At 42.6% G+C, this 27,248-nt stretch overlaps 7 protein-coding genes across 47 annotated transcripts in view; all 7 read left to right on the forward strand.

Moving 5' to 3' along the window:
- The window catches only part of LOC142397750 (protocadherin gamma-C5-like), a 260,382-nt gene that overhangs the window by 214,085 nt on the left and 19,049 nt on the right, over positions 1-27,248 (forward strand). Inside the window, exon 1 of one of the 41 annotated variants that reach the window (XM_075481385.1) lies at positions 6,832-9,459. The exons of the other annotated variants lie outside the window; for them this stretch is intronic. Within the exon in view, the coding sequence (XP_075337500.1) occupies positions 7,006-9,459 (2,454 nt within the window). The 5' untranslated portion in view covers positions 6,832-7,005. Of the gene's footprint in view, positions 1-6,831; positions 9,460-27,248 lie in introns of those variants that run through there. 41 annotated transcript variants of the gene reach the window in all.
- On the forward strand, positions 3,118-5,935 carry LOC142398122 (protocadherin gamma-C5-like). The gene has a single exon (XM_075482103.1). The coding sequence runs from the start codon at positions 3,452-3,454 to the stop codon at positions 5,933-5,935; it is 2,484 nt and encodes an 827-aa protein (XP_075338218.1). The 5' UTR covers positions 3,118-3,451.
- LOC142398123 (protocadherin gamma-C5-like) lies at positions 9,998-12,959 on the forward strand. The gene has a single exon (XM_075482104.1). The coding sequence runs from the start codon at positions 10,491-10,493 to the stop codon at positions 12,957-12,959; it is 2,469 nt and encodes an 822-aa protein (XP_075338219.1). The 5' UTR covers positions 9,998-10,490.
- LOC142397754 (protocadherin gamma-C5-like) lies at positions 13,900-16,545 on the forward strand. The gene has a single exon (XM_075481429.1). The coding sequence runs from the start codon at positions 14,038-14,040 to the stop codon at positions 16,543-16,545; it is 2,508 nt and encodes an 835-aa protein (XP_075337544.1). The 5' UTR covers positions 13,900-14,037.
- On the forward strand, positions 17,140-19,999 carry LOC142397759 (protocadherin gamma-C5-like). Its single transcript, XM_075481433.1, has one exon. The coding sequence runs from the start codon at positions 17,452-17,454 to the stop codon at positions 19,915-19,917; it is 2,466 nt and encodes an 821-aa protein (XP_075337548.1). The 5' UTR covers positions 17,140-17,451; the 3' UTR covers positions 19,918-19,999.
- LOC142397755 (protocadherin gamma-C5-like) lies at positions 20,643-23,704 on the forward strand. Its single transcript, XM_075481430.1, has one exon. It carries the CDS (start codon positions 20,982-20,984, stop codon positions 23,457-23,459), a length of 2,478 nt encoding a protein of 825 aa, XP_075337545.1. The 5' UTR covers positions 20,643-20,981; the 3' UTR covers positions 23,460-23,704.
- On the forward strand, positions 24,206-27,196 carry LOC142397756 (protocadherin gamma-C5-like). Its single transcript, XM_075481431.1, has one exon. The coding sequence runs from the start codon at positions 24,410-24,412 to the stop codon at positions 26,882-26,884; it is 2,475 nt and encodes an 824-aa protein (XP_075337546.1). The 5' UTR covers positions 24,206-24,409; the 3' UTR covers positions 26,885-27,196.

Consider the following 27,248-nt stretch of genomic DNA (forward strand, 5'->3'; position numbering starts at 1 on the left):
AAGGTAAGAAATAGTATTTATCTATATTACTTCACATTATTACCAACAAACACAAAACAGTTGTACAAACTTGTATGATTATACAAGGAGCTACATATCACTGATGCACTGACAGCTGCACATCAACCTCTAGATCATCATACAGTAATGTAAATTAAATACAAACAGTGTTCGAAACCACAGATTGCTACCGAGTGAAGCAGTTAATCTGATTTTTCACAGGCAAAAGGCACATACAAAACATGTAGCACAACTAAAGATTGCTTCAGTCAGGCACTGATGGAAACATGATTTGGTAACAACTCATGTGTGACAGTGTGTGTGGTTTGATGCTGAACGCATGATGGGATTTTTGTCTGGTGTGTTACAGTACACTTGGTTCCACTGATCATCATATGGACATAATTTGCTATATATTTTGTAGATAGTAAAACTGTTAGCTCCTTCATAGATACACAGTTTTGCAGAGGGCCAAAGTATGGTGCTTCACATTTGAACTTCTTATTAGTGTAAGTTGGACAGCTCTTCCTACTAACAGGCTTACATGGTTTAAGCAAAGTATTAGTAGGGAACACCAGCTGGTAAAAGAATTTGAAGTAAAAGAGATTATACTGTCTTGTACTGCACTGTATATGGGTTTAGTAAATCAGAAGGTATTGTACAAAAATCATTGAAAAATGTTGCTATTCAGCAATTAAACTAAGAACACAGGACAGGGAAAAAAAATACTGATCATGTGAAACCCATAATAACTCTACAGCACCTACAATATTCTAACATATCAGAGGAAACTTTACTCAGACTTTGTCAAATGGGAATCAAAAGCTATAAAAAGGGTTCTTGCATCTCTTTTTCAAGCCTGTAGTTTATTGAGTAAGTATAGTGAATTGCATCATATTGTGAAGCCTTATTTGTTCACTTTTTACCAGTTGATTGTGTACACAAAGCTAAAATCAAAACAATCTAATGCAAAGTACAGTGAAAAAAATAACCTAATGACCTTAATGATCTTCAGTTGTTTCAACACTGTTAAAACTTTGTTAATGGGGAGTAATGCAGTATGCATTTTGGGCTTATGTTCATTTGTACTGAATTATACAGAGAGGTGTTTCTCTAACCTCACTGATATGAATAGGTGGACAAAATGTTAGAAATGCTCCTCAGTATAACACAATACAACACGACAAACTGCTCCATCCAGTAAGACCATACATTTTAAAAACAGCTTCAATACCAGCCTAACTTTCTGTCGGCAGGATTTATTGCAGGACTGTAATAGTCCCACTCACACCTAACTATAACCATATACTTGAAGAAGCTGTATATCTTGTGTAGGCCAACACCACTCACAAACAAACCGCTAATTTTAAACACAAACCTCTGTGTGTTGCTCTTTTTGTTATCACTTTGTGTCAGCTTGCTACAAATACGTATTAATTCAAAGCTATTTTTATGTTGAGCAGTTATTGGCAGAAGATAAGGGACTTTTATACCGGTGTCTTCAATATTTTTCAAAGTGTGCAGGGCCACCTACCTCCTCTATGGTGTGTGTTAGGATTGGCTTGCGCTTGCAAAGGCCCAGATGGCTATAGACTTGTTACAAAACTGTATTGTGTACTGTAGCTCAACACCTGACAAAGAATACATGCGGTGTGGTTCTTAAAATGGTATTATCAGAGAGTATAAAATGCTCATGTGCATTAATTAGCATTTGAACCAGCAGCAAAGTATATAATCCAAAATAATTTAAAACATAATTTGAAAAAAAATAGAATAAAATGAAAAAGAAACAGACTCGCTGAATTAAATCAACATTACTGAATACATCCAAAGAAACACCATAACATTAATATTATAGTATGCTTTAAGTATTCCCAGACTTTTTATTGCAGGTGTAGCAATAGATTCTTGTGTTTATTATTTCACTGTTACTATAGTCATGCCCTGTGTTTATAGCCATATAACTAATTGATGTGTGCGTCTGGTGTGAATGAATGAATGAATGAATGAATGAATGAATACACAAAGGAATGAATCAATCATTGAATAGTTCTGATTTTGTTTTTCCATGCAGTTAAACAGACAGCATCAAGGTTTAATGTTTATTTTACCCGTCTGCAGTCAACAGTGAGCCTGAGAATGACTGCCTGTGCAGCAGCATGCAGCAGCAGCAGTTGGCCGCCTGTGTGGCGCTGTCCACACCAGTGGTGCTGAAAGCAGCTCCACTGCTTTCGCTCTACCCCTCCCTCTCCCTCTCTTTGTCTCTCAGACAAAGCTCTCTACATCTCCCTCTGTCGCCCACCTCTATTTTGAAATCAAATTACACATATTGGAGGTTTATCTTATTCTTCAAATCGCTTAACTTATTACATGTGTGCTGTGCTTGTTACAATATTTTAGGCCTTTTGAATGTTAGTCATATATAAAAAAGCTTGCACTTATCCTTAAATCCTTGTAATATCTATTGTCACTGGAGGGATATCACAACATATGGTGCACCGTTTTTCGGAATAAAAAGCTTCATGAAGTAGTAGCTGCCCTACATAAAAAAAAATAAACATCCTATAATGTGTGTGAATTTGTGTGAATAATGCTTTTTGTTTGTGTGTGTATGTGTTAGAGAAGAGATTGGGCAGGCTGGCTGTTCTTGCATGTGTGCATGTGAGAACGACAGAGAGAGCGACAGAGATGGATGCAAACGCCTCTTACGCCATGTGCGCTCCCCCGCCCTTTTCACTTGCTCCACAGACCTCCATACGGGTATTTTACGTGGGCCGCTGTCACAGTTCTTTTTCTGAGGTGTGCGCAGAGTTGTGTAGACGTAATGACGTCTGCAAGCTGCACTGGCTTTGTGTGACCACAGGAAGGCAACGAAGAGCCTTGTCTGCCACACAGCCATGTGCATGCATGCAGGTGCACAGGAAAGAGGGTAGATGAATAACCACAAAACATTACAGGAATTATATTAAACTAAGCATTCATTGAATTGCTCAGATAGCATTGTACTCATTGTATCTACTATCTAAAGCTATTATGGATAATTAATGTTGAAAATTGTCCTAATTTGGATATTTCATTTGCAAATATAGTAGATAACGGGGTGACTGTTCAATCGATATTAAATAATTATATGGTATTAATGGTCACATAGTATCATTATAATCAGTGTAGTTTTATTTAATATTTCCACGTCAAAAGACGTTCAGTGGCGCCATGATTGGTGGAAATCACTGTTCTCTGGGCACCAATGACGTTCAGGGCTGTACAAAGAGATCTACTCTCTGAGTGAGCCGCATTAGCCTCGTAACCGTTACAATCCTGTGCACAGGAAGGGAGGAATGCACATGCAGACGCAAAGGATGCATTTTACTGTCTTATTTCAGGATTCATCTACATTGGATTGTAAACCTTGTAGACTTCAGTTAGAAGGTCGGGACAGGAGTGAAACAATATGGGATTTGAGAAACGTGGAATAATGTGGAACAAACTGCCGACATGGCAGGTGTTTTTTTGGATGCATCATTTCTTTTTCTTGTGGAGTACAATAGACGCACAGACTCGCTACAGTATCCCAGAAGAACTGAAACAGGGATCTGTGGTTGGAAATATAGCCAAAGACTTGGGGTTAGTTGTATCTGAACTGTATCGGCGTAAATTGCGGATAACCTCTGAGGCTGGTAAGCAGTATTTCAATGTGGACCTGCGTAAAGGAGAACTGTTGGTGACTGATAGAATAGATAGAGAGGATCTGTGTGGACAAAGACCGTCATGTTTGTTGCCTTTGGAATTGGTAATAGATGACCCTCTGCAGCTGCATAGAATAGAAATTGAAATACAGGACACAAACGACAATTCTCCCAGCTTCCTTACTAAAGAAAAAGTGGTGAAAATTGCAGAGCTTGTAAACGCAGGAGCGCGATTTCCTTTAGAGAGTGCCCAGGATCTTGATGTTGGAATTAATTCTATTCGCTCTTATCTTATAAGCAAAAATGACCATTTCAAACTAACTGTTAAAAACCTCAAAGACGGGAGAAAAATTCCTGAATTGGTACTTGAAAAACCCCTTGACCGAGAAAATTTGCCTGTGCATAACCTCATCATCACCGCTATAGATGGAGGAGATCCGGTGCGCTCGGGGACTTCTGAAATTACAGTTATAGTGCTTGACAACAATGATAATGCACCACAGTTTGAAAGACAAATATATGAGGTCAGTGTCAGCGAAAAGGCAACACTTGGAACTGAAATACTGCACGTTAAAGCAACTGATGCAGATGAGGGACTAAATGGAGAAATTGAATATTTATTTGCAGAGCAAACTCCAGATCTAATTTTATCGTTATTTGACATTGAACCATCCACTGGAACTGTTTTTGTTAGAGGCATTTTAGATCATGAAACTAACCCTTTGCATAGATTTGATATAACTGCAAAAGACAAAGGAAATCCTGAGATGGATGGACATTGTGGCGTCGAAATCAAAGTAGTTGACGTTAACGACAATGTTCCTGAAATAGTTGTTACGTCTTTAACAACGCCTGTTCCAGAAGATTCTGCAGTCGGTACCGTCATTGCACTGATAAGCGCAAAAGACCCAGACTCAGGTAAAAATGGCAAGGTTACATTGACTATTTCTCCTAAATACCCATTCAAGTTGAATCCATCGATCTCTAACCATTATTCATTAGTAACAAACGGACCACTTGACCGTGAAAAAAATTACGAATATACTGTAAAGATAAGTGCCACCGATTCTGGAAAACCTTCGTTAACGAGTGAAAAAACTGTAGTTGTTAAACTTTTAGATGTAAATGACAATCCACCAGTTTTCTCTCAAGCTTCTTACATTGTTTATGTTAAAGAAAATCGTGCTCCAGGGAACATTTTGTACTCAGTGTCAGCATCTGACCTGGATTCTGGTGAAAACGCAAAGATCTCTTACTCCATACTGGACTCCAAAGTGCAGGACGTTTCTGTCTCATCGTATGTTTACATTAACTCAGATAACGGCAGCATCTACAGCATGCACTCCTTTGACTATGAGAAACTGAAGGTGTTTCAGATTCAGGTTCAGGCAAAGGACCAGGGCTCTCCGTCTCTCAGCAGCAACGCCACCGTTTATGTTTTTATCCTGGACCAGAACGACAATGCCCCCGCTGTTATTTACCCCTCCTCCGCTGCCCTGGGCTCCCTCTCCCATCAGAGGATGCCCCGCTTCACTAAAGCCGGTCACCTGGTTACTAAGGTGACGGCCGTGGACGCTGACTCGGGCCATAACGCCTGGATCTCCTACAGACTGGCGGAGGCCACAGACGCCTCTTTGTTCACTGTCAATCTGTACACAGGGGAGGTGAGGACTAAACGCGCTGTGTCCGAGCAGGACGACTCCTCTCAGAGGCTGCTGATAGAGATCAAGGACGACGGGGAACCGGTCCAGTCCTCCACCGTCACAGTGTCCATCGTGCTGGAGGACGGTCTCCATGAGCCCATCTTAGACCTCCGACACAAAGTGTCCGAGCCCAGCAAGAAAACCGGGAGAATCACCCTTTATTTGATTCTCTCTCTGGCCTCGGTGTCCGTGCTGTCTCTGGTGACCTTTCTCATCTTAGCGGTGAAATGCATCAGGAACAGCAGCAGCAGCGGTAGCTGCTGCATGAGACGGAGCGACTGTGATGATTACAAGAACCCAAACAGAAACCTGCAGATTCAGCTCAACACTGATGGACCTATAAAGTACGTGGAGGTCCTGGGAGGAGACATGATGTCTCAGAGTCAGTCCTTCAGGTCCTGCATGTCTCCGATGTCAGAGTACAGTGATTTCACTTTGATTAAACCCAGCAGCACCACAGACTTTAAGGAGGTGATCAGTGTTCTGGATGCGTCTTTACCCGACAGCACCTGGACCTTTGAGAGCCAGCAGGTGAGCAGACAGTGAAATGATTATCAATGTTTTTATTCTATTAAAACTATTGCAGTTCTCTTTGGAATTGCTTCTCAACCAAAGTGTTTGAACTGGCATGATTGATATAACTATTAAAGGCATCATGGCATAATTATATATTTTTCCGCGTTGGAAGAAATGTTTCTTTCTGCTGTTTTGTGACACAAAAGCTCTCTCTCTCTCTCTCTCTCTCTCTCTCTCTCTCTCTCTCTCTCTAGTATGTGTTTCTGTTTTTTTAATGTTGTGTACAACATGTTCACAAAACATGAATATCCAGAAAATATCCCATGATCGCATACAAATAAGATAATTCAAAATTGATAGCATTTGGTCGTTGTACACCTCAGTTGAAAAACTATGTTCATCAACAGCTAAAGGTCCCAAAATAATTGTAAAAGTGTAGACTTCCATTGTTAATTTTTAATAGTTCAGCACTGTGAAAAGGTGGGCAGTAACTCTCACTCTGAAATGCTTTAGGAAATAGGCCTACAATGTCTTTCTATCTTTTATTCTTTCTTTCTTATTGTGACGTGCCTCCTTCATACCCTCTTACGTTCCATGACACACGTATACAAATATTCACTTTTAAAATCCCTGCGTCTGTTCTCCTCATGCAAATTTATGTAGACAAAAGTGATATACATATACATCTGTATAAATTTATCTATCTATCTATCTATATATATTTATAAATGTATCACTTTTGCCAACGTAGAGGTGCATGAGGAGAACAGAAGCAGGGATTTGTAAAGTGTCGATCATCTTCTTCCTTATTGGATGATAGGGTTTATGCTGTGGACCAATAGGAGTCAGAATTGTACAAAGCAATCTTGTCCCTGCCCCCATTCAGCCACGGTGCTGATAACACTCACAATGCATTGAGCCAGAGGAGGGAGCGAGCAATGAGCTGTATATTACATTATGAGGATTTCATATTTTGGTTTATATTCATTCTCAGCAACTCGTGAGAAAAAAAATTGCGAGAATCATACCAACGAGGATGGGGTTCAGATTTTCTCTCTACACTATGTCGATTGGAGTTAACATGTTATAGCGGACCAAGGATGACAAAGAGAAGCGAATACAGAGACTGGATATGGCAGGCGCTTTGGTGGCATCATTTCTTTATCCTGTGGAATACAATAGAGGGACAGACTCGTTACATCATCCAGGAGGAATTAAAACAGGGCTTTGTGGTTGGAAATCTTGCCAAAGATCTGGGGCTGGGACTGTCTGAAATATATGAACGCAAACTACGTGTCGCCTCTGAGACTGGTGAGCAGTATTTCAGTGTGGATGCGGGGAAGGGCGAGCTGGTGGTGAATGACAGAATAGACAGAGAGGCTTTATGCGGGCAAAGCCCCAGCTGCGTGTTACCTCTTCAGATCGTAATTGAAGACCCATTACAACTTTTCCGCGTGGAAGTTGAAATTCAAGATATTAATGATAATCCACCCAAGTTTTCGTCAAATTATGTCAAACTGGAGATCGGCGAATCTACAGTTACTGGTTCTCATTTCCCTCTGGAGGGTGCGTTAGACCCAGATGTTGGCAGTAATTCATTGAAGTCATATACTCTCAGTAAAGACGACTGTTTCAGTATAAGAGTTAAGGAAGTTGCTGGTGGAAGAAAAGTCCCTGAATTAATTTTAGCAAAAGTTTTAGACCGAGAGAAAAAGGCTGTTCACAAGCTTCTTTTGACTGCTCTAGATGGAGGTAGCCCTATAAGATCGGGGACTGCTCAAATAACTATTACAGTCCTTGACAATAACGATAACATTCCAGCTTTCGAAAAAACGATTTATAAAGTCTCTGTTAGTGAGAATGCTGGAGAGGGTGCGTTAATAGTACAAACAAAAGCTACAGACTTGGATGATGGTCAAAACGGAGAGATTGAATTCTCGTTTGGAGCGCACACATCAGAAGCTGCGCTCTCTGTTTTCACTATTGATCCTTTATCTGGAAAAGTATTTCTTAAAGGAAAATTAGATTTTGAAACTGCCTCTAATTATGAATTGGACATTAGTGCAAAAGATAAAGGCAGTCCGAGAATGGAAGGACATTGCACTGTGCATGTTGAAGTTTTAGATGTCAACGATAATGCCCCTGAAATAATGCTCACCTCTCATCCAAAGCCACTGCGCGAGGACTCACCTAATGGCACTGTAGTGGCTTTGATCAGCGCCCGAGACCTTGACTCTAGTGATAATGGGAAAGTCACGTTATATCTTCCTAAAAATTCTAAGTTTGCCCTGAAACCTTCGTTTTCGCGAAACTATGCACTTGTTACCAATGGTGTTTTAGATCGTGAAAATGTCTCTAAATATAACATCGAGATAACAGCCACTGATTCTGGCTCTCCGCCCCTTTCGACAAAGAAAACCATACCTGTCAGCATTACTGATGTCAATGACAACCCTCCGATGTTCAGTCAATCCTCTTATAATGTTTATCTAAAAGAGAACGGGGTTCCAGGTTCTATACTGTACTCAGTGTCAGCATCTGACCTGGATTCTGGGGAAAATGCAAAGATCTCTTACTCCATACTGGACTCTAAAGTGCAGGACGTTTCGGTCTCATCGTATGTTTACATTAACTCAGATAACGGCAGCATCTACAGCATGCACTCCTTTGACTATGAGAAACTGAAGGTGTTTCAGATTCAGGTTCAGGCAAAGGACCAGGGCTCTCCGTCTCTCAGCAGCAACGCCACCGTCCATGTTTTTATCCTGGACCAGAACGACAATGCCCCCGCTGTTATTTACCCCTCCTCCGCTGCCCTGGGCTCCCTCTCTCATCAGAGGATGCCTCGCGTTGCTAAAGCGGGTCACCTGGTTACTAAGGTGACGGCCGTGGACGCTGACTCGGGCCATAACGCCTGGATCTCCTACAGACTGGCGGAGGCCACAGACGCCTCTTTGTTCACTGTCAATCTGTACACAGGGGAGGTGAGGACTAAACGCGCTGTGTCCGAGCAGGACGACTCCTCTCAGAGGCTGCTGATAGAGATCAAGGACGACGGGGAACCGGTCCAGTCCTCCACCGTCACGGTGTCCATCGTGCTGGAGGACGGTCTCCATGAGCCCATCTTAGACCTCCGACACAAAGTGTCCGAGCCCAGCAAGAAAACTGGGAGAATCACCCTTTATTTGATTCTCTCTCTGGCCTCGGTGTCCGTGCTGTCTCTGGTGACCTTTCTCATCTTAGCGGTGAAATGCATCAGGAACAGCAGCAGCAGCGGTAGCTGCTGCATGAGACGGAGCGACTGTGATGATTACAAGAACCCAAACAGAAACCTGCAGATTCAGCTCAACACTGATGGACCTATAAAGTACGTGGAGGTCCTGGGAGGAGACGTGATGTCTCAGAGTCAGTCCTTCAGGTCCTGCATGTCTCCGATGTCAGAGTACAGTGATTTCACTTTGATTAAACCCAGCAGCACCACAGACTTTAAGGAGGTGATCAGTGTCCTGGATGCGTCTTTACCCGACAGCACCTGGACCTTTGAGAGCCAGCAGGTGAGCAGATTAGAAGCACTGATTTTAATAATCTAATATTAACTACAGGAGATGATCAATCAAAACATATTTAAATAAAAATGTAAAACTATCTATCTATCTATCTATCTATCTATCTATCTATCTATCTATCTATCTATCTATCTATCTATCTATCTATCTATCTATCTATCTATCTATCTATCTATCTATCTATCTATGTCTAGCTGTCTGTCTCTATCTCTCTCTTGACTGATTTATGTTTGAAATACATTGTACAATGTACAATGTTTTCGAAGTGTACATTTTGAAATTTGATGTCTTGTTTCTTCTCTCAGAAAATCCATTTTTAGTGAACAACGTAACATGCTTAGCAATATGTACAATACTTCTGTATTTTTACATATTTGTTTTGCGTTAAGCGTACGGTTCAGCACCATGAGATTGGACAGTGACTTGCAGCCATCGTTGCGTTACCTTTAAACAATTCTGGCTTATTCAATAAGTATAGTTAAACTGTCAGTATGAACATGTTCAATATCTTTATTCTTTTACATATTTCTGAAACGAAAAAATTGAATACATTTTATAAATCTGAATTTGTTTGAAGCACCGACTGAAAAGTGTTTTTACTTGATTTTTTTTAAAACGGCAGAATTTCATATGATGTTAAACTTAGTGTTATACGTCATTGTCAACCCGACTAAGAGCTCCGGAGATGTATATATTCTGCCACTTTAAGAATGTCGATCTAGTTCTCTCTCATTGGTTGCTGGGGAGGGATGCTGAGCACCAATAGGATATAGAACTGTACAAAGCAATCTACTCCCTGCCCCCATGCAGCTACGGGGAGGTAATAGAGTGAAAAGAGCTTGAGAAGAGAGAGCAATGTGCTCATATGTTTTACCAGTTAAACGCAAATTTGAGCTAACTGCCATGCTCAAAAGAACGTAATCATTGATTGGACGGAGGATTATTTCCTACTCTCATGGGTACCAACGTTACTGTAAATAGTATCTCGATGGAAATTAATTCAACATAGTGGACTAACGATGACAAAGAGAAGAGGATACCGAGACTGGAGATGGCTGGCTCTTTGGTGGCATCATTTCTTTCTCTTGTGGAGTACAATAGAGGGACAGACTCGTTACAGCATCCCAGAGGAATTAAAACAGGGATCTGTTGTTGGAAACCTTGCCAAAGATCTGGGTTTGGGACTATCTGAAATGTTTGACCGTAAGTTACGTGTCGCCTCTGAGGCTGGTAAACAGTTTTTCGGTGTGGATGCGGGGAAGGGCGAGCTGGTGGTGAATGACAGAATAGACAGAGAGGCTTTATGCGGACAAAGCCCCAGCTGTGTGTTACCTCTCCAAGTTGTTGTTGAAAATCCTTTACAATCTCATCGAATTGAAGTGGAAATAAAAGATATAAATGACAATTTCCCGAATTTCCTCACAAAGGAGATAAACCTTAAAATACCCGAATCAGTTGCTCTTGGCAAACGCTTTCCTTTAGAAAAAGCAGAGGACCCTGACGTTGGAAGTAATTCTTTGAAAACGTATTCTCTGAGCAAAAACGATTATTTTTCGTTGAAATTCAAAGACTCAAAGAATGGCAAACCTGTCCCAGAATTGGTGTTGGAGAAGCCGTTAGACCGGGAAAAGATTGCTCTCCATCAGCTGCTGCTGACAGCATTAGATGGAGGAACCCCAGTCACGTCGGGAACCTGTAAGATTAAAATTATTGTACTTGACAATAATGACAATTTTCCAGTATTCACTGAAAATGAGTTCAAGGTTTCCTTAAAGGAGAACAGCACCAAAGGAACATTTGTGATCAAATTGACAGCTACAGATGCCGATGATGGTGTTAATGGTGTAGTTAAATATTCCTTCGGGTCTCGCACCCCAGAGTCCGTGTTGTCAACATTTAAAATCAATGATATAACTGGAGAAATTGTATTAAAGGGGCCGCTAGATTACGAGAGTAATAAATCCTATCTTATCGATATAATTGCTAAAGACGAAGGGATTCCCGAAATGGAGGGGGACTGCCGTTTACAGGTTGATTTAGAGGACATAAATGATAATGCTCCGGAGATTGTGCTCACTTCAAAACCCAGTCCTGTTCGCGAAGACTCACCTAGTGGAACCGTAGTGGCTTTGATTAGTGCTCGAGACCTTGACTCAGGTGATAACGGCAAAGTGACGTTACATCTTCCCAAAGGTTCTCCTTTCACTCTGAAACCTTCATTTTCAAACAATTACGAACTGCTTACCAACGGTGCATTAGACCGAGAGAGATTCTCAGAATATAATGTAGAAATAACAGCTATAGATTCAGGCTCCCCTCGTCTATCTAGTAAAAATATAATACCTGTCAGCATTACTGACGTGAATGACAACCCTCCAATGTTCAGTCTATCCTCTTATAATGTTTATCTAAAAGAGAACGGGGTTCCAGGTTCTATACTGTACTCGGTATCAGCATCTGACCTGGATTCTGGTGAAAACGCAAAGATCTCTTACTCCATACTGGACTCTAAAGTGCAGGACGTTTCTGTCTCATCGTATGTTTACATTAACTCAGATAACGGCAGCATCTACAGCATGCACTCCTTTGACTATGAGAAACTGAAGGTGTTTCAGATTCAGGTTCAGGCAAAGGACCAGGGCTCTCCGTCTCTCAGCAGCAACGCCACCGTTCATGTTTTTATCCTGGACCAGAACGACAATGCCCCCGCTGTTATTTACCCCTCCTCCGCTGCCCTGGGCTCCCTCTCCCATCAGAGGATGCCTCGCGTCGCTAAAGCGGGTCACCTGGTTACTAAGGTGACGGCCGTGGACGCTGACTCGGGCCATAACGCCTGGATCTCCTACAGACTGGCGGAGGCCACAGACGCCTCTTTGTTCACTGTCAATCTGTACACAGGGGAGGTGAGGACTAAACGCGCTGTGTCCGAGCAGGACGACTCCTCTCAGAGGCTGCTGATAGAGATCAAGGACGACGGGGAACCGGTCCAGTCCTCCACCGTCACGGTGTCCATCGTGCTGGAGGACGGTCTCCATGAGCCCATCTTAGACCTCCGACACAAAGTGTCCGAGCCCAGCAAGAAAACTGGGAGAATCACCCTTTATTTGATTCTCTCTCTGGCCTCTGTGTCCGTGCTGTCTCTGGTGACCTTTCTCATCTTAGCGGTGAAATGCATCAGGAACAGCAGCAGCAGCGGTAGCTGCTGCATGAGACGGAGCGACTGTGATGATTACAAGAACCCAAACAGAAACCTGCAGATTCAGCTCAACACTGATGGACCTATAAAGTACGTGGAGGTCCTGGGAGGAGACATGATGTCTCAGAGTCAGTCCTTCAGGTCCTGCATGTCTCCGATGTCAGAGTACAGTGATTTCACTTTGATTAAACCCAGCAGCACCACAGACTTTAAGGAGGTGATCAGTGTTCTGGATGCGTCTTTACCCGACAGCACCTGGACCTTTGAGAGCCAGCAGGTGAGCAGAGAGTGAAATGATTATCAATGGTTTTAATGATTCTATGTTTCACAACCAAAGTGCTTGTACTGATGTGATCATATTTTCAATTTTTTTTACTTCAGTACAAATCAGGTGTTTCTGTTGTTTTGCGTCACACTATGGGCTCTCTCTCTCTCTCTCTCTCTCTCTCTCTCTCTCTCTCTCTCTCTCTCTCTCTCTCTCTCTCTCTCTCTCTCTCTCTCTCTCTCTCTCTCTCTCTCTCTCTCAATTCAATTCAATTAAATTCAAGTTTGCTTTATTAGCATGGATGTCACACAGACTTTGTTGCTAAAACATGAAGAGTAAATTAAACAAAACAAAAATACACCTAACAAGTAAACTTATACATAAATAGAATAAAACTCTATCTCTCCATCTATTTATCTATCTATCGTCATGTCTCAGCGTTAATTAAATCCACGTGCATATTTCACCAACAGCTGACTAACTGAAAGAATGGTGTGGTAACTTGTCGTGCAGATTTTTAGCACGTATAGATGAATTTAACATATAGCTCATTGCTTAGCGGACATATGTGTTGCTTGACCTCACTTCACTTTTTATAGAATAAATTAGACTTCTGTATTGTTCTGTTACCTGACATGTAACCGGAAGATTGATTTGAATGAAGAATACCTAAGAAGCCAGTACTTTTTTTCACAACAAATGAATTACATGTATTGTTTTTATTTTATTAACAATATCATTATTCTTTAAGTTGCTTTTAAATTGATTAAAGGAACTCATATTTGCATTTTGTTGGATCTCATTGACAAGTACCTCTGTGCAATTTCTCTAATCTTGAATTGCGCCTGTATGGTTCTTATTGGGTGAACGGTGGATGCTATGTGCCAGTAGCGTTGTGAGTTGTAAAAGAGATCTACTCCCTCCCCCATCTATCCTCACCACTAGTCAGTATATTGCTTTGAGCCCGACATGAGAGGAGGGTGGCTTTGAACAGGCGGATTTAATCGTGTACATTCAAATTACGTCTCGCGATGCGTAAAAATGGATTTTCTTGGAGTGCGACAATGTTCTCATCGAAGGTTTTTGATATTAGTCTGTGTAGTCTATGATATTTTCGTGGAAAATACCGTGTTATAACGGCGCGGGGATGACAAAGAAGATGGGATACCGAGACTGGAGATGGCTGGCTCTTTGGTGGCATCATTTCTTTCTCTTGTGGAGTACAATAGACGGACAGACTCGTTACAGCATCCCAGAGGAGCTGGAAAAAGGCTCTCTAGTTGGAAATCTGGCCAAAGATCTGGGTTTGGGACTATCAGATATTTTTGACCGTAAGCTGCGTGTCGCTTCTGAGGCTGGTAAGCAGTATTTTAGTGTGGATACGGGGAAGGGCGAGCTGGTGGTGAATGACAGAATAGACAGAGAGGCTTTATGCGGACAAAGCCCCAGCTGCGTGTTACCTCTTCAGGTGGTGATAGAGAATCCGCTACAGTTACATAGGATAGAAGTTGACATAAAAGACGTAAATGACAATCCTCCTACTTTTCTCAAAAGCGATCATGTAATAGAAATAGCTGAATCTACCGTTGTAGGTGTTCGTTTTCCTTTGGAGATGGCAGAGGATCCCGATGTTGGGAGTAATGGATTAAAGACGTACACACTGAGCAAAGATGACTGTTTCACTCTCAAAGTCAAAGAAATTGAAAATGGAAGAAAAGTACCCGAGTTGGTATTAAATAAATCTCTGGATCGAGAGAAGAAAGCAGTTCACAATTTATTTCTTACTGCTATGGATGGAGGTAATCCTGTTAAGAGTGGGACTTCGAAAATAACGGTAACTGTGCTTGATATCAACGACAATGTTCCGCTGTTCGAAAAGAGTTTTTATAAGACTGCTGTTCAAGAAAATAGTGCAAACGGTTCTTTTGTAATTACAACAAAAGCAACAGACATCGATGAGGGCCAAAATGGTGAAATTGAGTATTCTCTTGGTGTACACACACCACCATCAGTTCTGGCTTTATTTCATGTAGATGCTGTAACTGGAGATTTATATTTGAAACACCAATTAGACCACGAAACGCAAATCTCATATCGAATTGACATCAGTGCAAAAGATAAAGGTTTTCCTAAAATGGAAGGTCGCTGTACTGTCCAGGTGGATGTCTTAGACGTGAACGATAACGCCCCAGAGATTATACTTACTTCAGCACCCTCCTCTGTGCCCGAAGACTCTAACAGTGGAACAGTTGTGGCTTTGCTCAGCGTCCGAGATCTTGATACTGGTGATAATGGCAAAATAAATTTGCAGCTTCCCAAAGGTTCTCCCTTTACTCTAAAACCGTCTTTTTCTAATAACTATGCCTTGGTTACAAAAGGTTCTTTAGACCGGGAGAGTTTCTCAGAGTACAACATCGACATAACAGCCACTGATTCTGGATCTCCGCCTCTTTCGAGTAAGAAAACTATCCCTGTCACAATTGCTGATGTAAATGACAACCCTCCGATGTTTAGTCTATCCTCTTATAATGTGTATCTAAAAGAGAACGGGGTTCCAGGTTCTATACTGTACTCAGTGTCAGCATCTGACCTGGATTCTGGTGAAAACGCAAAGATCTCTTACTCCATACTGGACTCTAAAGTGCAGGACGTTTCGGTCTCATCGTATGTTTACATTAACTCAGATAACGGCAGCATCTACAGCATGCACTCCTTTGACTATGAGAAACTGAAGGTGTTTCAGATTCAGGTTCAGGCAAAGGACCAGGGCTCTCCGTCTCTCAGCAGCAACGCCACCGTTTATGTTTTTATCCTGGACCAGAACGACAATGCCCCCGCTGTTATTTACCCCTCCTCCGCTGCCCTGGGCTCCCTCTCCCATCAGAGGATGCCCCGCTTCACTAAAGCCGGTCACCTGGTTACTAAGGTGACGGCCGTGGACGCTGACTCGGGCCATAACGCCTGGATCTCCTACAGACTGGCGGAGGCCACAGACGCCTCTTTGTTCACTGTCAATCTGTACACAGGGGAGGTGAGGACTAAACGCGCTGTGTCCGAGCAGGACGACTCCTCTCAGAGGCTGCTGATAGAGATCAAGGACGACGGGGAACCGGTCCAGTCCTCCACCGTCACAGTGTCCATCGTGCTGGAGGACGGTCTCCATGAGCCCATCTTAGACCTCCGACACAAAGTGTCCGAGCCCAGCAAGAAAACCGGGAGAATCACCCTTTATTTGATTCTCTCTCTGGCCTCGGTGTCCGTGCTGTCTCTGGTGACCTTTCTCATCTTAGCGGTGAAATGCATCAGGAACAGCAGCAGCAGCGGTAGCTGCTGCATGAGACGGAGCGACTGTGATGATTACAAGAACCCAAACAGAAACCTGCAGATTCAGCTCAACACTGATGGACCTATAAAGTACGTGGAGGTCCTGGGAGGAGACATGATGTCTCAGAGTCAGTCCTTCAGGTCCTGCATGTCTCCGATGTCAGAGTACAGTGATTTCACTTTGATTAAACCCAGCAGCACTACAGACTTTAAGGAGGTGATCAGTGTTCTGGATGCGTCTTTACCCGACAGCACCTGGACCTTTGAGAGCCAGCAGGTGAGCAGATGACCTTTTACTTTGAAATCACTTTCATGTGATATGTTCGAACAATATACTGTGATACTGTTTGGTCGTCGTCTGTTTGGGTTTATTGCTAAAACCCAACAAGTCCTATAACTGAAACGATCGTGTGGGTGGTTTAGTTTTGCTTTTATGAGCCCGGTATGCACAGCATGTATCTTGTGTACCTTGATATTTTATGTTGTCTCTTAAAGCCTGCATTCAGAGCAGGCATATTCATCCAATCATACCTCCAATTTCCATGGATTATAAAATACATGTTCTCCAAAATAAGAAAAAAAAACATAGATGATTACCTTAACAAAAAATAATAGTGTGTTACTTTGGTCAAAAATAATAATTTTTCACTTCAGTGTAAACTTTAACCTTTATCGCCTGTAAATATTGGATGATTTAAAAAGAAAAAAAAACTTGCATCAACTTTATTGCTTTTGCGAATGCTCATTATTATTGAATGTATGATTTACATAATGTGTCAGCAACAAAACTGTGAAATCAGAAGAATGGCATGGCTCCTAAACCGAACTGATACACATAGCACTGCATCTGTGGCAAATTCTCTTAAGAATAGCTGTGTGTTTGAGATCGCTGTCTGCTTCCTATTGGGTGTTAGCGGTGGTTTCTGTCCTCCAATAGCCGACAGAACTGTACAAAGAGATCTAGCCCCTCCTCCCGTGCTGCCCCAGCAACATAAACGTTGACAATGCAACGAGCTGGAGGACGGTGTGATGCGCTCCTTTCTTGGACCAGAGAATAAATCTCTTTTTTTATATCGAGCTCAGACATGAACAAACATGCTTCATATATTTTCATGACCACACTTAATATTCCTTTGAACTGGATATTAACTTTGATTTTCTGGATGGGAAATATCGTATCGTAACGGATAAAGGAATGACAAAGAGGATGGGATGCAGAGATTGGAGATGGCTGGCTCTTTGGTGGCATCATTTCTTTCTTTTGTGGAGTTCAACAGACGGACAGACTCGTTACAGCATCCCAGAGGAACTAAAACAGGGATCTGTTGCAGGAAATATAGCAAAAGATTTGGGTTTATCATTATCAGATATTTTTGACCGTAAGCTGCGTGTCGCCTCTGAGGCTGGTGATCAGTTTTTCAGTGTAGATGCGGGGAAGGGCGAGCTGCTGGTGAACGATAGAATAGACAGAGAGGCTTTATGCGGACAAAGCCCCAGCTGTGTGTTGCCTTTACAAATAGTTCTTGAAAACCCTCTAAATTTGCATCGACTTGAGGTAGAAATTAAAGACATAAATGATAATTCCCCCAGGTTTCACACGAAAGAAATGTCTTTGAAAATTGCAGAATCGGCAGCAGTAGGAACTCGTTTTTCTTTGGAGAGTGCAGAGGATTCGGACGTTGGAGGTAATTCGGTGAGGTCCTACACTTTGACAAGAAACGATTGTTTTACACTGAAAATGAAAGAGGTTGAGGATGGCAAAGCAGTCCCTGAGCTAGTGTTAGAGAAGCCTCTTGATCGAGAGAAGAAGGCAGTTCATCAGCTGCTACTAACTGCATTAGATGGAGGAAACCCAGTAATGTCCGGCACTTCGCAAATTACGGTTACTGTTCTTGATAACAACGACAATTTCCCAGTTTTTGAAAAGAATATGTATAAAGTGTCGTTACATGAGAATTCCGCAAAAGGTAACTTTGTGATAAGAATAACAGCAACTGATGCTGACGAAGGACCAAACGGAGAAGTTGAATTTTCTTTTGGTTCACGGACAAGTGATTCTGTGTTATCTATATTTGAAATCAAGCCATTAACTGGAGAAATATATTTGAAAGGAGACTTGGATTATGAAAAAAACGCTTCCTTTAAAATAGAGATAACTGCAAAAGACAAAGGCATTCCTGAAATGGAAAGTCACTGTCGTCTACAGGTAGATGTTATAGATGTTAATGACAACATGCCAGAAATTGTTCTCACCTCTGAACCGCAGCCTGTGCGCGAGGATGCACCAAGTGGTACTGTGGTGGCTTTGCTCAATGCACGTGATGCTGACTCTGGTAATAACAGTAAAGTCACGCTCCAACTACCCAAAGGTTGTCCTTTCACCCTAAAACCATCGTTTTCAAATAACTATGCGCTGGTTACCAGCGGCTCATTAGACCGAGAGAGATTTTCAGAATATAATATAGAGATAACAGCCACTGACTCGGGCTCTCCTCCATTGTCCAGTAAAAAAAATATACCAGTTACCATCATTGATGTGAATGACAATGCTCCAGCATTCACTCAAAAAGGTTACAATATTTATATAAAAGAGAACGGGGTTCCAGGCTCTATACTGTACTCAGTGTCAGCATCTGACCTGGATTCTGGTGAAAACGCAAAGATCTCTTACTCCATACTGGACTCCAAAGTGCAGGACGTTTCGGTCTCATCGTATGTTTACATTAACTCAGATAACGGCAGCATCTACAGCATGCACTCCTTTGACTATGAGAAACTGAAGGTGTTTCAGATTCAGGTTCAGGCAAAGGACCAGGGCTCTCCGTCTCTCAGCAGCAACGCCACCGTCCATGTTTTTATCCTGGATCAGAACGACAATGCCCCCGCTGTTATTTACCCCTCCTCCGCTGCCCTGGGCTCCCTCTCCCATCAGAGGATGCCTCGCGTCGCTAAAGCGGGTCACCTGGTTACTAAGGTGACGGCCGTGGACGCTGACTCGGGCCATAACGCCTGGATCTCCTACAGACTGGCGGAGGCCACAGACGCCTCTTTGTTCACTGTCAATCTGTACACAGGGGAGGTGAGGACTAAACGCGCTGTGTCCGAGCAGGACGACTCCTCTCAGAGGCTGCTGATAGAGATCAAGGACGACGGGGAACCGGTCCAGTCCTCCACCGTCACGGTGTCCATCGTGCTGGAGGACGGTCTCCATGAGCCCATCTTAGACCTCCGACACAAAGTGTCCGAGCCCAGCAAGAAAACTGGGAGAATCACCCTTTATTTGATTCTCTCTCTGGCCTCGGTGTCCGTGCTGTCTCTGGTGACCTTTCTCATCTTAGCGGTGAAATGCATCAGGAACAGCAGCAGCAGCGGTAGCTGCTGCATGAGACGGAGCGACTGTAATGATTACAAGAACCCAAACAGAAACCTGCAGATTCAGCTCAACACTGATGGACCTATAAAGTACGTGGAGGTCCTGGGAGGAGACATGATGTCTCAGAGTCAGTCCTTCAGGTCCTGCATGTCTCCGATGTCAGAGTACAGTGATTTCACTTTGATTAAACCCAGCAGCACCACAGACTTTAAGGAGGTGATCAGTGTTCTGGATGCGTCTTTACCCGACAGCACCTGGACCTTTGAGAGCCAACAGGTGAGCAGATGAACCAAACAAATAGCAATCTTCTGGTTAGTTTAATATTTTTATATGGTTCAAATACTTAACTCACATTTGATCATGCACAGAATTGTCGGGGTTTTTTTTGTACAAATTATATCAATCAATAATTTTCTGATATTTTTTTAAATTGTTTTTCAGTGTGTTAAACACGTTGTTTACCGTCCCGGTTTTTATGTAATTTACAAACTCATCTTGTCATTTTATTTTTGTATTAGATTCAACTGGTCTAGTCAAATTCATGATGCAAGAAAGACACTGAAATGTTCACTTCGTTCCAATTCTTGTGTAGTGGTCTTCACAAGCACATCAAACACATTAAGGATTTTTACTCTTTTGAATAGTTGTTTATTTTATACAGACATACAGTGGGTTATCTCTGTTTGACCTTTTATGTGTTGTCGGATTAGCCCGATATAGTGTCCCTTGCCTATGAATGGCAGCCGTTCTTTTTTTTTTTTTTTTTTTTTTTCAGCACCACAAAGCTGGACAGCGACAGCTTCAACAAGGTTTCTTATAACAGGGCCAAACTACTTTCAATAACTGCATTGTTTTGTCATTCAAACAACAAAAACATCAAGACAGTTTAAAATAAACTAAAATATAGACACTTCTTGTATTGTCTTTTTAAATCAGAGCGTATTTCATCGTCAGAGAACATACTGATGATGCATAAATGCTGGTATAATTTATTTCAGTCTCCCTGTACTGAACTAGACTCTTTCAATTGCAGCTGTGTCTTTAAGAGCTCTCCTCACGTCCTCTCACTGGATGGTAAAGATGGAAATTGTGCACCAATTAAACGTACTGCTGTACAAAGAGATCTAGTCCCTCCCCCATGAAGCCACAGAGTCGCTCACCCTTCCAGTGTACAGAGCTTGGTGAAAGGAAGCGATGCTCCTAACAGATTTAAAACAAACAAGAAAAAAAGAAGCACATTTTTCATATGAGCTGATTTTGGATCTTTGCTTTGGATTTATGCTTCATGACCATGGATGGCAAATTGATCTTTTTTGATTACCTCTCAGGAAAATAAATACACGGGATCTGGTATGACAAAGACAATAGGATACCGAGACTGGAGATGGCTGGTTCTTTGGTGGCATCATTTCTTTCTCTTATGGAGTACAATAGAAGGACAGACTCGTTACAGCATCCCAGAGGAACTAAAACGAGGCTTTGTGGTTGGAAATCTTGCCAAAGATCTGGGTTTGTCTTTATCCGAGATTTTTGACCGTAAGCTGCGTGTTGCCTCTGAGGCTGGTGAGCAGTATTTCAGTGTGGATGCGGGAAAGGGCGAGCTGGTGGTGAACGACAGAATAGACAGAGAGGCTTTATGCGGACAAAGCGCCAGCTGTGTGTTGACGCTGCAAGTGGTGATTGATAAACCCTTACAGTTGTACCGAGTAGAGGTGGAAATCCAAGATATTAATGATAACCATCCCAGATTTCCTTCGCCAGAAAAAATATTACAAATAGCTGAGTCGGCAGCGGCGGGGACGCGTTTTCCTTTGGAGACAGCGCAAGATCTTGATGTTGGAGTCAATTCAGTGAGATCGTATACTCTGAGTAAAGACGACTTTTTTAGTTTGAAGGTTAAAAATGTGTCCGCTGGGAAGAAGGTCCCAGAGTTAGTCCTATCCAAATCACTCGACAGAGAGAAAAAGCCTACACACCAACTCACACTAACAGCGATAGATGGAGGAAACCCTGTGAAATCAGGGATTTCTCAAATAACCGTACATGTACTGGATAATAACGATAATTTCCCTGTGTTTGAGAAAAACATTTATAAAGTCTCCATAAGCGAAACTAGTTTAAAAGGTGCATCCATTCTTAAACTGACAGCAAAAGATGCTGATGAAGGTATAAATGGTGAAGTAGAATATTCATTTGGATCGCAGACACCGGATTTCGTCCTGTCTGTCTTCAACATAGATTCAACAGCAGGTGAAATACGTCTGTCAGGAAATTTAGATTTCGAAACAAATTCTAATTACGAAATAGACATTTCCGCTACAGACAAAGGGACTCCGAGAATGGAGGGGCATTGTACTGTCCACGTGGAAGTGTTAGATGTTAACGATAATCCTCCAAATATATTTCTGACATCCCAACCAAACGCAGTACCTGAAAATGCACCAAGTGGTACTGTAGTTGCTTTAATCAGTGCCCGAGACCTTGACTCTGGTGATAACGGTAAAGTCACCTTACAGCTTCCCAAAGGTTCTCCTTTTAAACTGAAACCCTCATTTTCTGATAACTACGCACTGATTACCAGCGGTGCTTTAGACAGAGAAAAATCCTCAGAGTATAATGTTGAGATAACAGCTACTGATTTGGGTTCTCCCTCTCTGTCAACTAAAAAGACGATTAATGTCACAATAACTGATGTAAATGACAACCCACCTGTATTTACTCAGACCGCATATACCGTGTATTTAAAAGAGAATGGAGTACCAGGTTCTATACTGTACTCAGTGTCAGCATCTGACCTGGATTCTGGTGAAAACGCAAAGATCTCTTACTCCATACTGGACTCTAAAGTGCAGGACGTTTCGGTCTCATCGTATGTTTACATTAACTCAGATAACGGCAGCATCTACAGCATGCACTCCTTTGACTATGAGAAACTGAAGGTGTTTCAGATTCAGGTTCAGGCAAAGGACCAGGGCTCTCCGTCTCTCAGCAGCAACGCCACCGTTCATGTTTTTATCCTGGACCAGAACGACAATGCCCCCGCTGTTATTTACCCCTCCTCCGCTGCCCTGGGCACCCTCTCTCATCAGAGGATGCCCCGCTTCGCTAAAGCGGGTCACCTGGTTACTAAGGTGACGGCCGTGGACGCTGACTCGGGCCATAACGCCTGGATCTCCTACAGACTGGCGGAGGCCACAGACGCCTCTTTGTTCACTGTCAATCTGTACACAGGGGAGGTGAGGACTAAACGCGCTGTGTCCGAGCAGGACGACTCCTCTCAGAGGCTGCTGATAGAGATCAAGGACGACGGGGAACCGGTCCAGTCCTCCACCGTCACGGTGTCCATCGTGCTGGAGGACGGTCTCCATGAGCCCATCTTAGACCTCCGACACAAAGTGTCCGAGCCCAGCAAGAAAACTGGGAGAATCACCCTTTATTTGATTCTCTCTCTGGCCTCGGTGTCCGTGCTGTCTCTGGTGACCTTTCTCATCTTAGCGGTGAAATGCATCAGGAACAGCAGCAGCAGCGGAAGCTGCTGCATGAGACGGAGCGACTGTGATGATTACAAGAACCCAAACAGAAACCTGCAGATTCAGCTCAACACTGATGGACCTATAAAGTACGTGGAGGTCCTGGGAGGAGACATGATGTCTCAGAGTCAGTCCTTCAGGTCCTGCATGTCTCCGATGTCAGAGTACAGTGATTTCACTTTGATTAAACCCAGCAGCACCACAGACTTTAAGGAGGTGATCAGTGTTCTGGATGCGTCTTTACCCGACAGCACCTGGACCTTTGAGAGCCAGCAGGTGAGCACGAAAAATCAGACTTGATATAATTTGGTTTGGTCGATATTGGCATTAAAGAATCATTTTCATTTAAGTGTTGCTTGTAAACGTGCAAGTGAGCAATAAGGAGAATCTCGTTTGATTTATCTTTTCCCCTTATTTTCTCTCCTACGGGCAGCTTCAAATATCTAATTTGAAGAAGAAAAAACAAAAGTGAAGTGAAGTTATGAAGGTGCATGTTTCATTGTTTTATGCAACTTTAGGTGAAACTAATTCATTAAATTTAATCTATTTCTATCTGAGTTGAAAAATCATGGTATTTTCATATCAATGTGAAGAAAAAAGAACGATTTAAATGTGTACTTATTTGAAAGTTTGCAGATATAACATTAGATTTTTTTATTACACTTGGTTTGACTGATAGAATGCATCACATTAGGAAACTAAGTAGTGTTTAAAAACATATTTTACAATCCTTTTTTTATTTAGATGTGAGCAATACTTTTCACTATCAACTCAATAATAAGCTTTTCAGTACCCAGTGCAAATAATATTTTCAGTCGTTTTTTGTTTGTGAATATACGTCCTCTTGCTCTCATGTCTTCCACTTGTACGCATATTACATTTTTTGATCGCACAAGCCTGACTTCCCCTTTGTCATATTTATTCTAAGACGGAGAAGGGTGCATGAAGCTCAACAGTGACGTTAGAGCCCTGATTGGTCAGGATATATACGCTGTGAACCAATAGCATTCACAACTGTACAAAGAGATCTACTCCATCCCCCACTCAGCCTCACTACAGTTGGTGAGAGAGACTACAGAGGTGGAGAGGACAAGCAATCATTCGGAGATGTCCACAATTTAGATCCTTGTTGTTATCATGCATTATTTTATTCATTGTAATGGAATATTCGTTCTGGAATTGGAATTCGTGTTGGGCTTGATGTGTGAACAATTACTCGATGGGATATAACGTGTACTAAAGGATTTGGGATGACAAAGACAATCGGATACAGAGACTGGAGGTGGCTGGCTCTTTGGTGGCATCATTTCTTTCTCTTATGGAGTACAATAGAGGGACAGACTCGTTACAGCATCCCAGAGGAACTAAAACAGGGATCTGTGGTAGGAAGTCTTGCCAAAGATCTGGGTTTGTCTTTATCCGAGATTTTTGACCGTAAGCTGCGTGTCGCCTCTGAGGCTGGTAAGCAGTATTTCAGTGTGGATGCGGGGAAGGGCGAGCTGGTGGTGAATGACAGAATAGACAGAGAGGCTTTATGCGGACAAAGCGCCAGCTGTGTGTTACCTCTCCAAGTATTCATAGAAAACCCTTTACATCTTTATCGAATAGAGGTGGAAATAAGAGACGTCAATGATAATCCCCCCAGTTTTCTTAGCAAAGAAAAAAACTTGAAAATTGCGGAATTGACAGCGGTGGGTGCGCGCTACCCTTTGGAGACTGCACAGGACCTTGACGTTGGTAGTAATTCAGTAAAATCTTACAGCCTTAGTAAAGACGAATGTTTTAGTTTGAAAATTAAAGACTTGGCTAATGGGAAAAAAGTCCCAGAGCTTGTATTAGAAAAACCACTTGACAGAGAAAAACAAAAGCTTCATCAGTTACTGTTGACAGCGTCTGATGGAGGCAATCCCGTCAAAACTGGAACATCAAAGATTATAGTGACCGTTTTGGACAACAATGACAATGTTCCTACTTTCAGAAAAGCGTTATATAAAATAACTTTGCCTGAAAACAGTCAAAGTGGCTTCATGCTCGCAAAAGTAGAAGCCACTGACCCAGATGAGGGTGTGAATGGAGAAATTGAATATTCATTTGCGGACCATACACCGGACTCTTTGCTCTCTATATTCCAGATCAACTCGGCAACAGGAGAAATTTTCCTCAGAGGACAATTAGATTACGAAAAAGATGCTACTCATGAAATAGAAATTACCGCAAAAGATAAAGGAGTTCCTGAAATGGAGGGTCATTGTCGTGTTCAAGTGGAGGTGATAGATATAAATGATAATACTCCGGAAATTGTTCTAACTTCAAAACCGAGCAAAATACCCGAAGACGCACCTAGCGGCACAGTTGTGGCTTTGCTTACAGCTCGAGACCTTGACTTTGGTGATAACGGTAAAGTCACCTTACAGCTTCCCAGAGGTTCTCCTTTTAAACTGAAACCCTCTTTTTCTGATAATTACGCGCTGATTACGAGCGGTGCTTTAGACAGGGAGAAATCCTCAGAGTATAATGTTGAGATAACAGCTACTGATTTGGGTTCTCCCCCTCTGTCAACTAAAAAGACGATTAATGTCACAATTACTGATGTAAACGACAACCCACCTGTATTTACTCAGACTGCATATACCGTGTATTTAAAAGAGAATGGAATACCAGGTTCTATACTGTACTCAGTGTCAGCATCTGACCTGGATTCTGGTGAAAACGCAAAGATCTCTTACTCCATACTGGACTCCAAAGTACAGGACGTTTCTGTCTCATCGTATGTTTACATTAACTCAGATAACGGCAGCATCTACAGCATGCACTCCTTTGACTATGAGAAACTGAAGGTGTTTCAGATTCAGGTTCAGGCAAAGGACCAGGGCTCTCCGTCTCTCAGCAGCAACGCCACCGTTCATGTTTTTATCCTGGACCAGAACGACAATGCCCCCGCTGTTATTTACCCCTCCTCCGCTGCCCTGGGCTCCCTCTCCCATCAGAGGATGCCTCGCGTCGCTAAAGCGGGTCACCTGGTTACTAAGGTGACGGCGGTGGACGCTGACTCGGGCCATAACGCCTGGATCTCCTACAGACTGGCGGAGGCCACAGACGCCTCTTTGTTCACTGTCAATCTGTACACAGGGGAGGTGAGGACTAAACGCGCTGTGTCCGAGCAGGACGACTCCTCTCAGAGGCTGCTGATAGAGATCAAGGACGACGGGGAACCGGTCCAGTCCTCCACCGTCACGGTGTCCATCGTGCTGGAGGACGGTCTCCATGAGCCCATCTTAGACCTCCGACACAAACTGTCCGAGCCCAGCAAGAAAACCGGGAGAATCACCCTTTATTTGATTCTCTCTCTGGCCTCGGTGTCCGTGCTGTCTCTGGTGACCTTTCTCATCTTAGCGGTGAAATGCATCAGGAACAGCAGCAGCAGCGGTGGCTGCTGCATGAGACGGAGCGACTGTGATGATTACAAGAACCCAAACAGAAACCTGCAGATTCAGCTCAACACTGATGGACCTATAAAGTACGTGGAGGTCCTGGGAGGAGACATGATGTCTCAGAGTCAGTCCTTCAGGTCCTGCATGTCTCCGATGTCAGAGTACAGTGATTTCACTTTGATTAAACCCAGCAGCACCACAGACTTTAAGGAGGTGATCAGTGTTCTGGATGCGTCTTTACCCGACAGCACCTGGACCTTTGAGAGCCAGCAGGTAAGCAGAGATCCATATTAAAACCAGCTTTCATAAAAACACAGGGTCGTTGCTTCATTGCTGAATAAAGAATCGAAACGTTTGCTTTTTCTTTGAGGAAATCAACATAGCAAGACAATTCAACAGATACTATACGGTCATAAATGTTTATTGGCACATTTGAAAAAGACATTTTAATTCATATGCAAACTAAAACTTATTTGGTTAACTCTGATATATTTTGTCTCCCAAGGCCTTCTGTCATATTAGTACGTATTGTGAATTTGTTTTCGAGCTGAGTGTTTCAGCACTGAAGTTGTGGACAGCGACGGGGAATCATAAGGTGCTGATTGCACGCTAATCGTTTAGATTGATCGTTTTGGTGGTATTTATTCAGAAATTAACA

This window comes from Odontesthes bonariensis, chromosome 13 (genome assembly GCF_027942865.1).
Source record: "Odontesthes bonariensis isolate fOdoBon6 chromosome 13, fOdoBon6.hap1, whole genome shotgun sequence".
Classification (NCBI taxonomy): Eukaryota; Metazoa; Chordata; class Actinopteri; order Atheriniformes; family Atherinopsidae; genus Odontesthes; species Odontesthes bonariensis.

Bases quoted from the DNA above. Each gene is read 5' to 3' on its own strand.
- LOC142398122 (XM_075482103.1), top strand. From the start codon at position 3,452: ATGGGATTTGAGAAACGTGGAATAATGTGGAACAAACTGCCGACATGG.
- LOC142398123 (XM_075482104.1), top strand. From the start codon at position 10,491: ATGACAAAGAGAAGAGGATACCGAGACTGGAGATGGCTGGCTCTTTGG.
- LOC142397754 (XM_075481429.1), top strand. From the start codon at position 14,038: ATGATATTTTCGTGGAAAATACCGTGTTATAACGGCGCGGGGATGACA.
- LOC142397759 (XM_075481433.1), top strand. From the start codon at position 17,452: ATGACAAAGAGGATGGGATGCAGAGATTGGAGATGGCTGGCTCTTTGG.
- LOC142397755 (XM_075481430.1), top strand. From the start codon at position 20,982: ATGACAAAGACAATAGGATACCGAGACTGGAGATGGCTGGTTCTTTGG.
- LOC142397756 (XM_075481431.1), top strand. From the start codon at position 24,410: ATGACAAAGACAATCGGATACAGAGACTGGAGGTGGCTGGCTCTTTGG.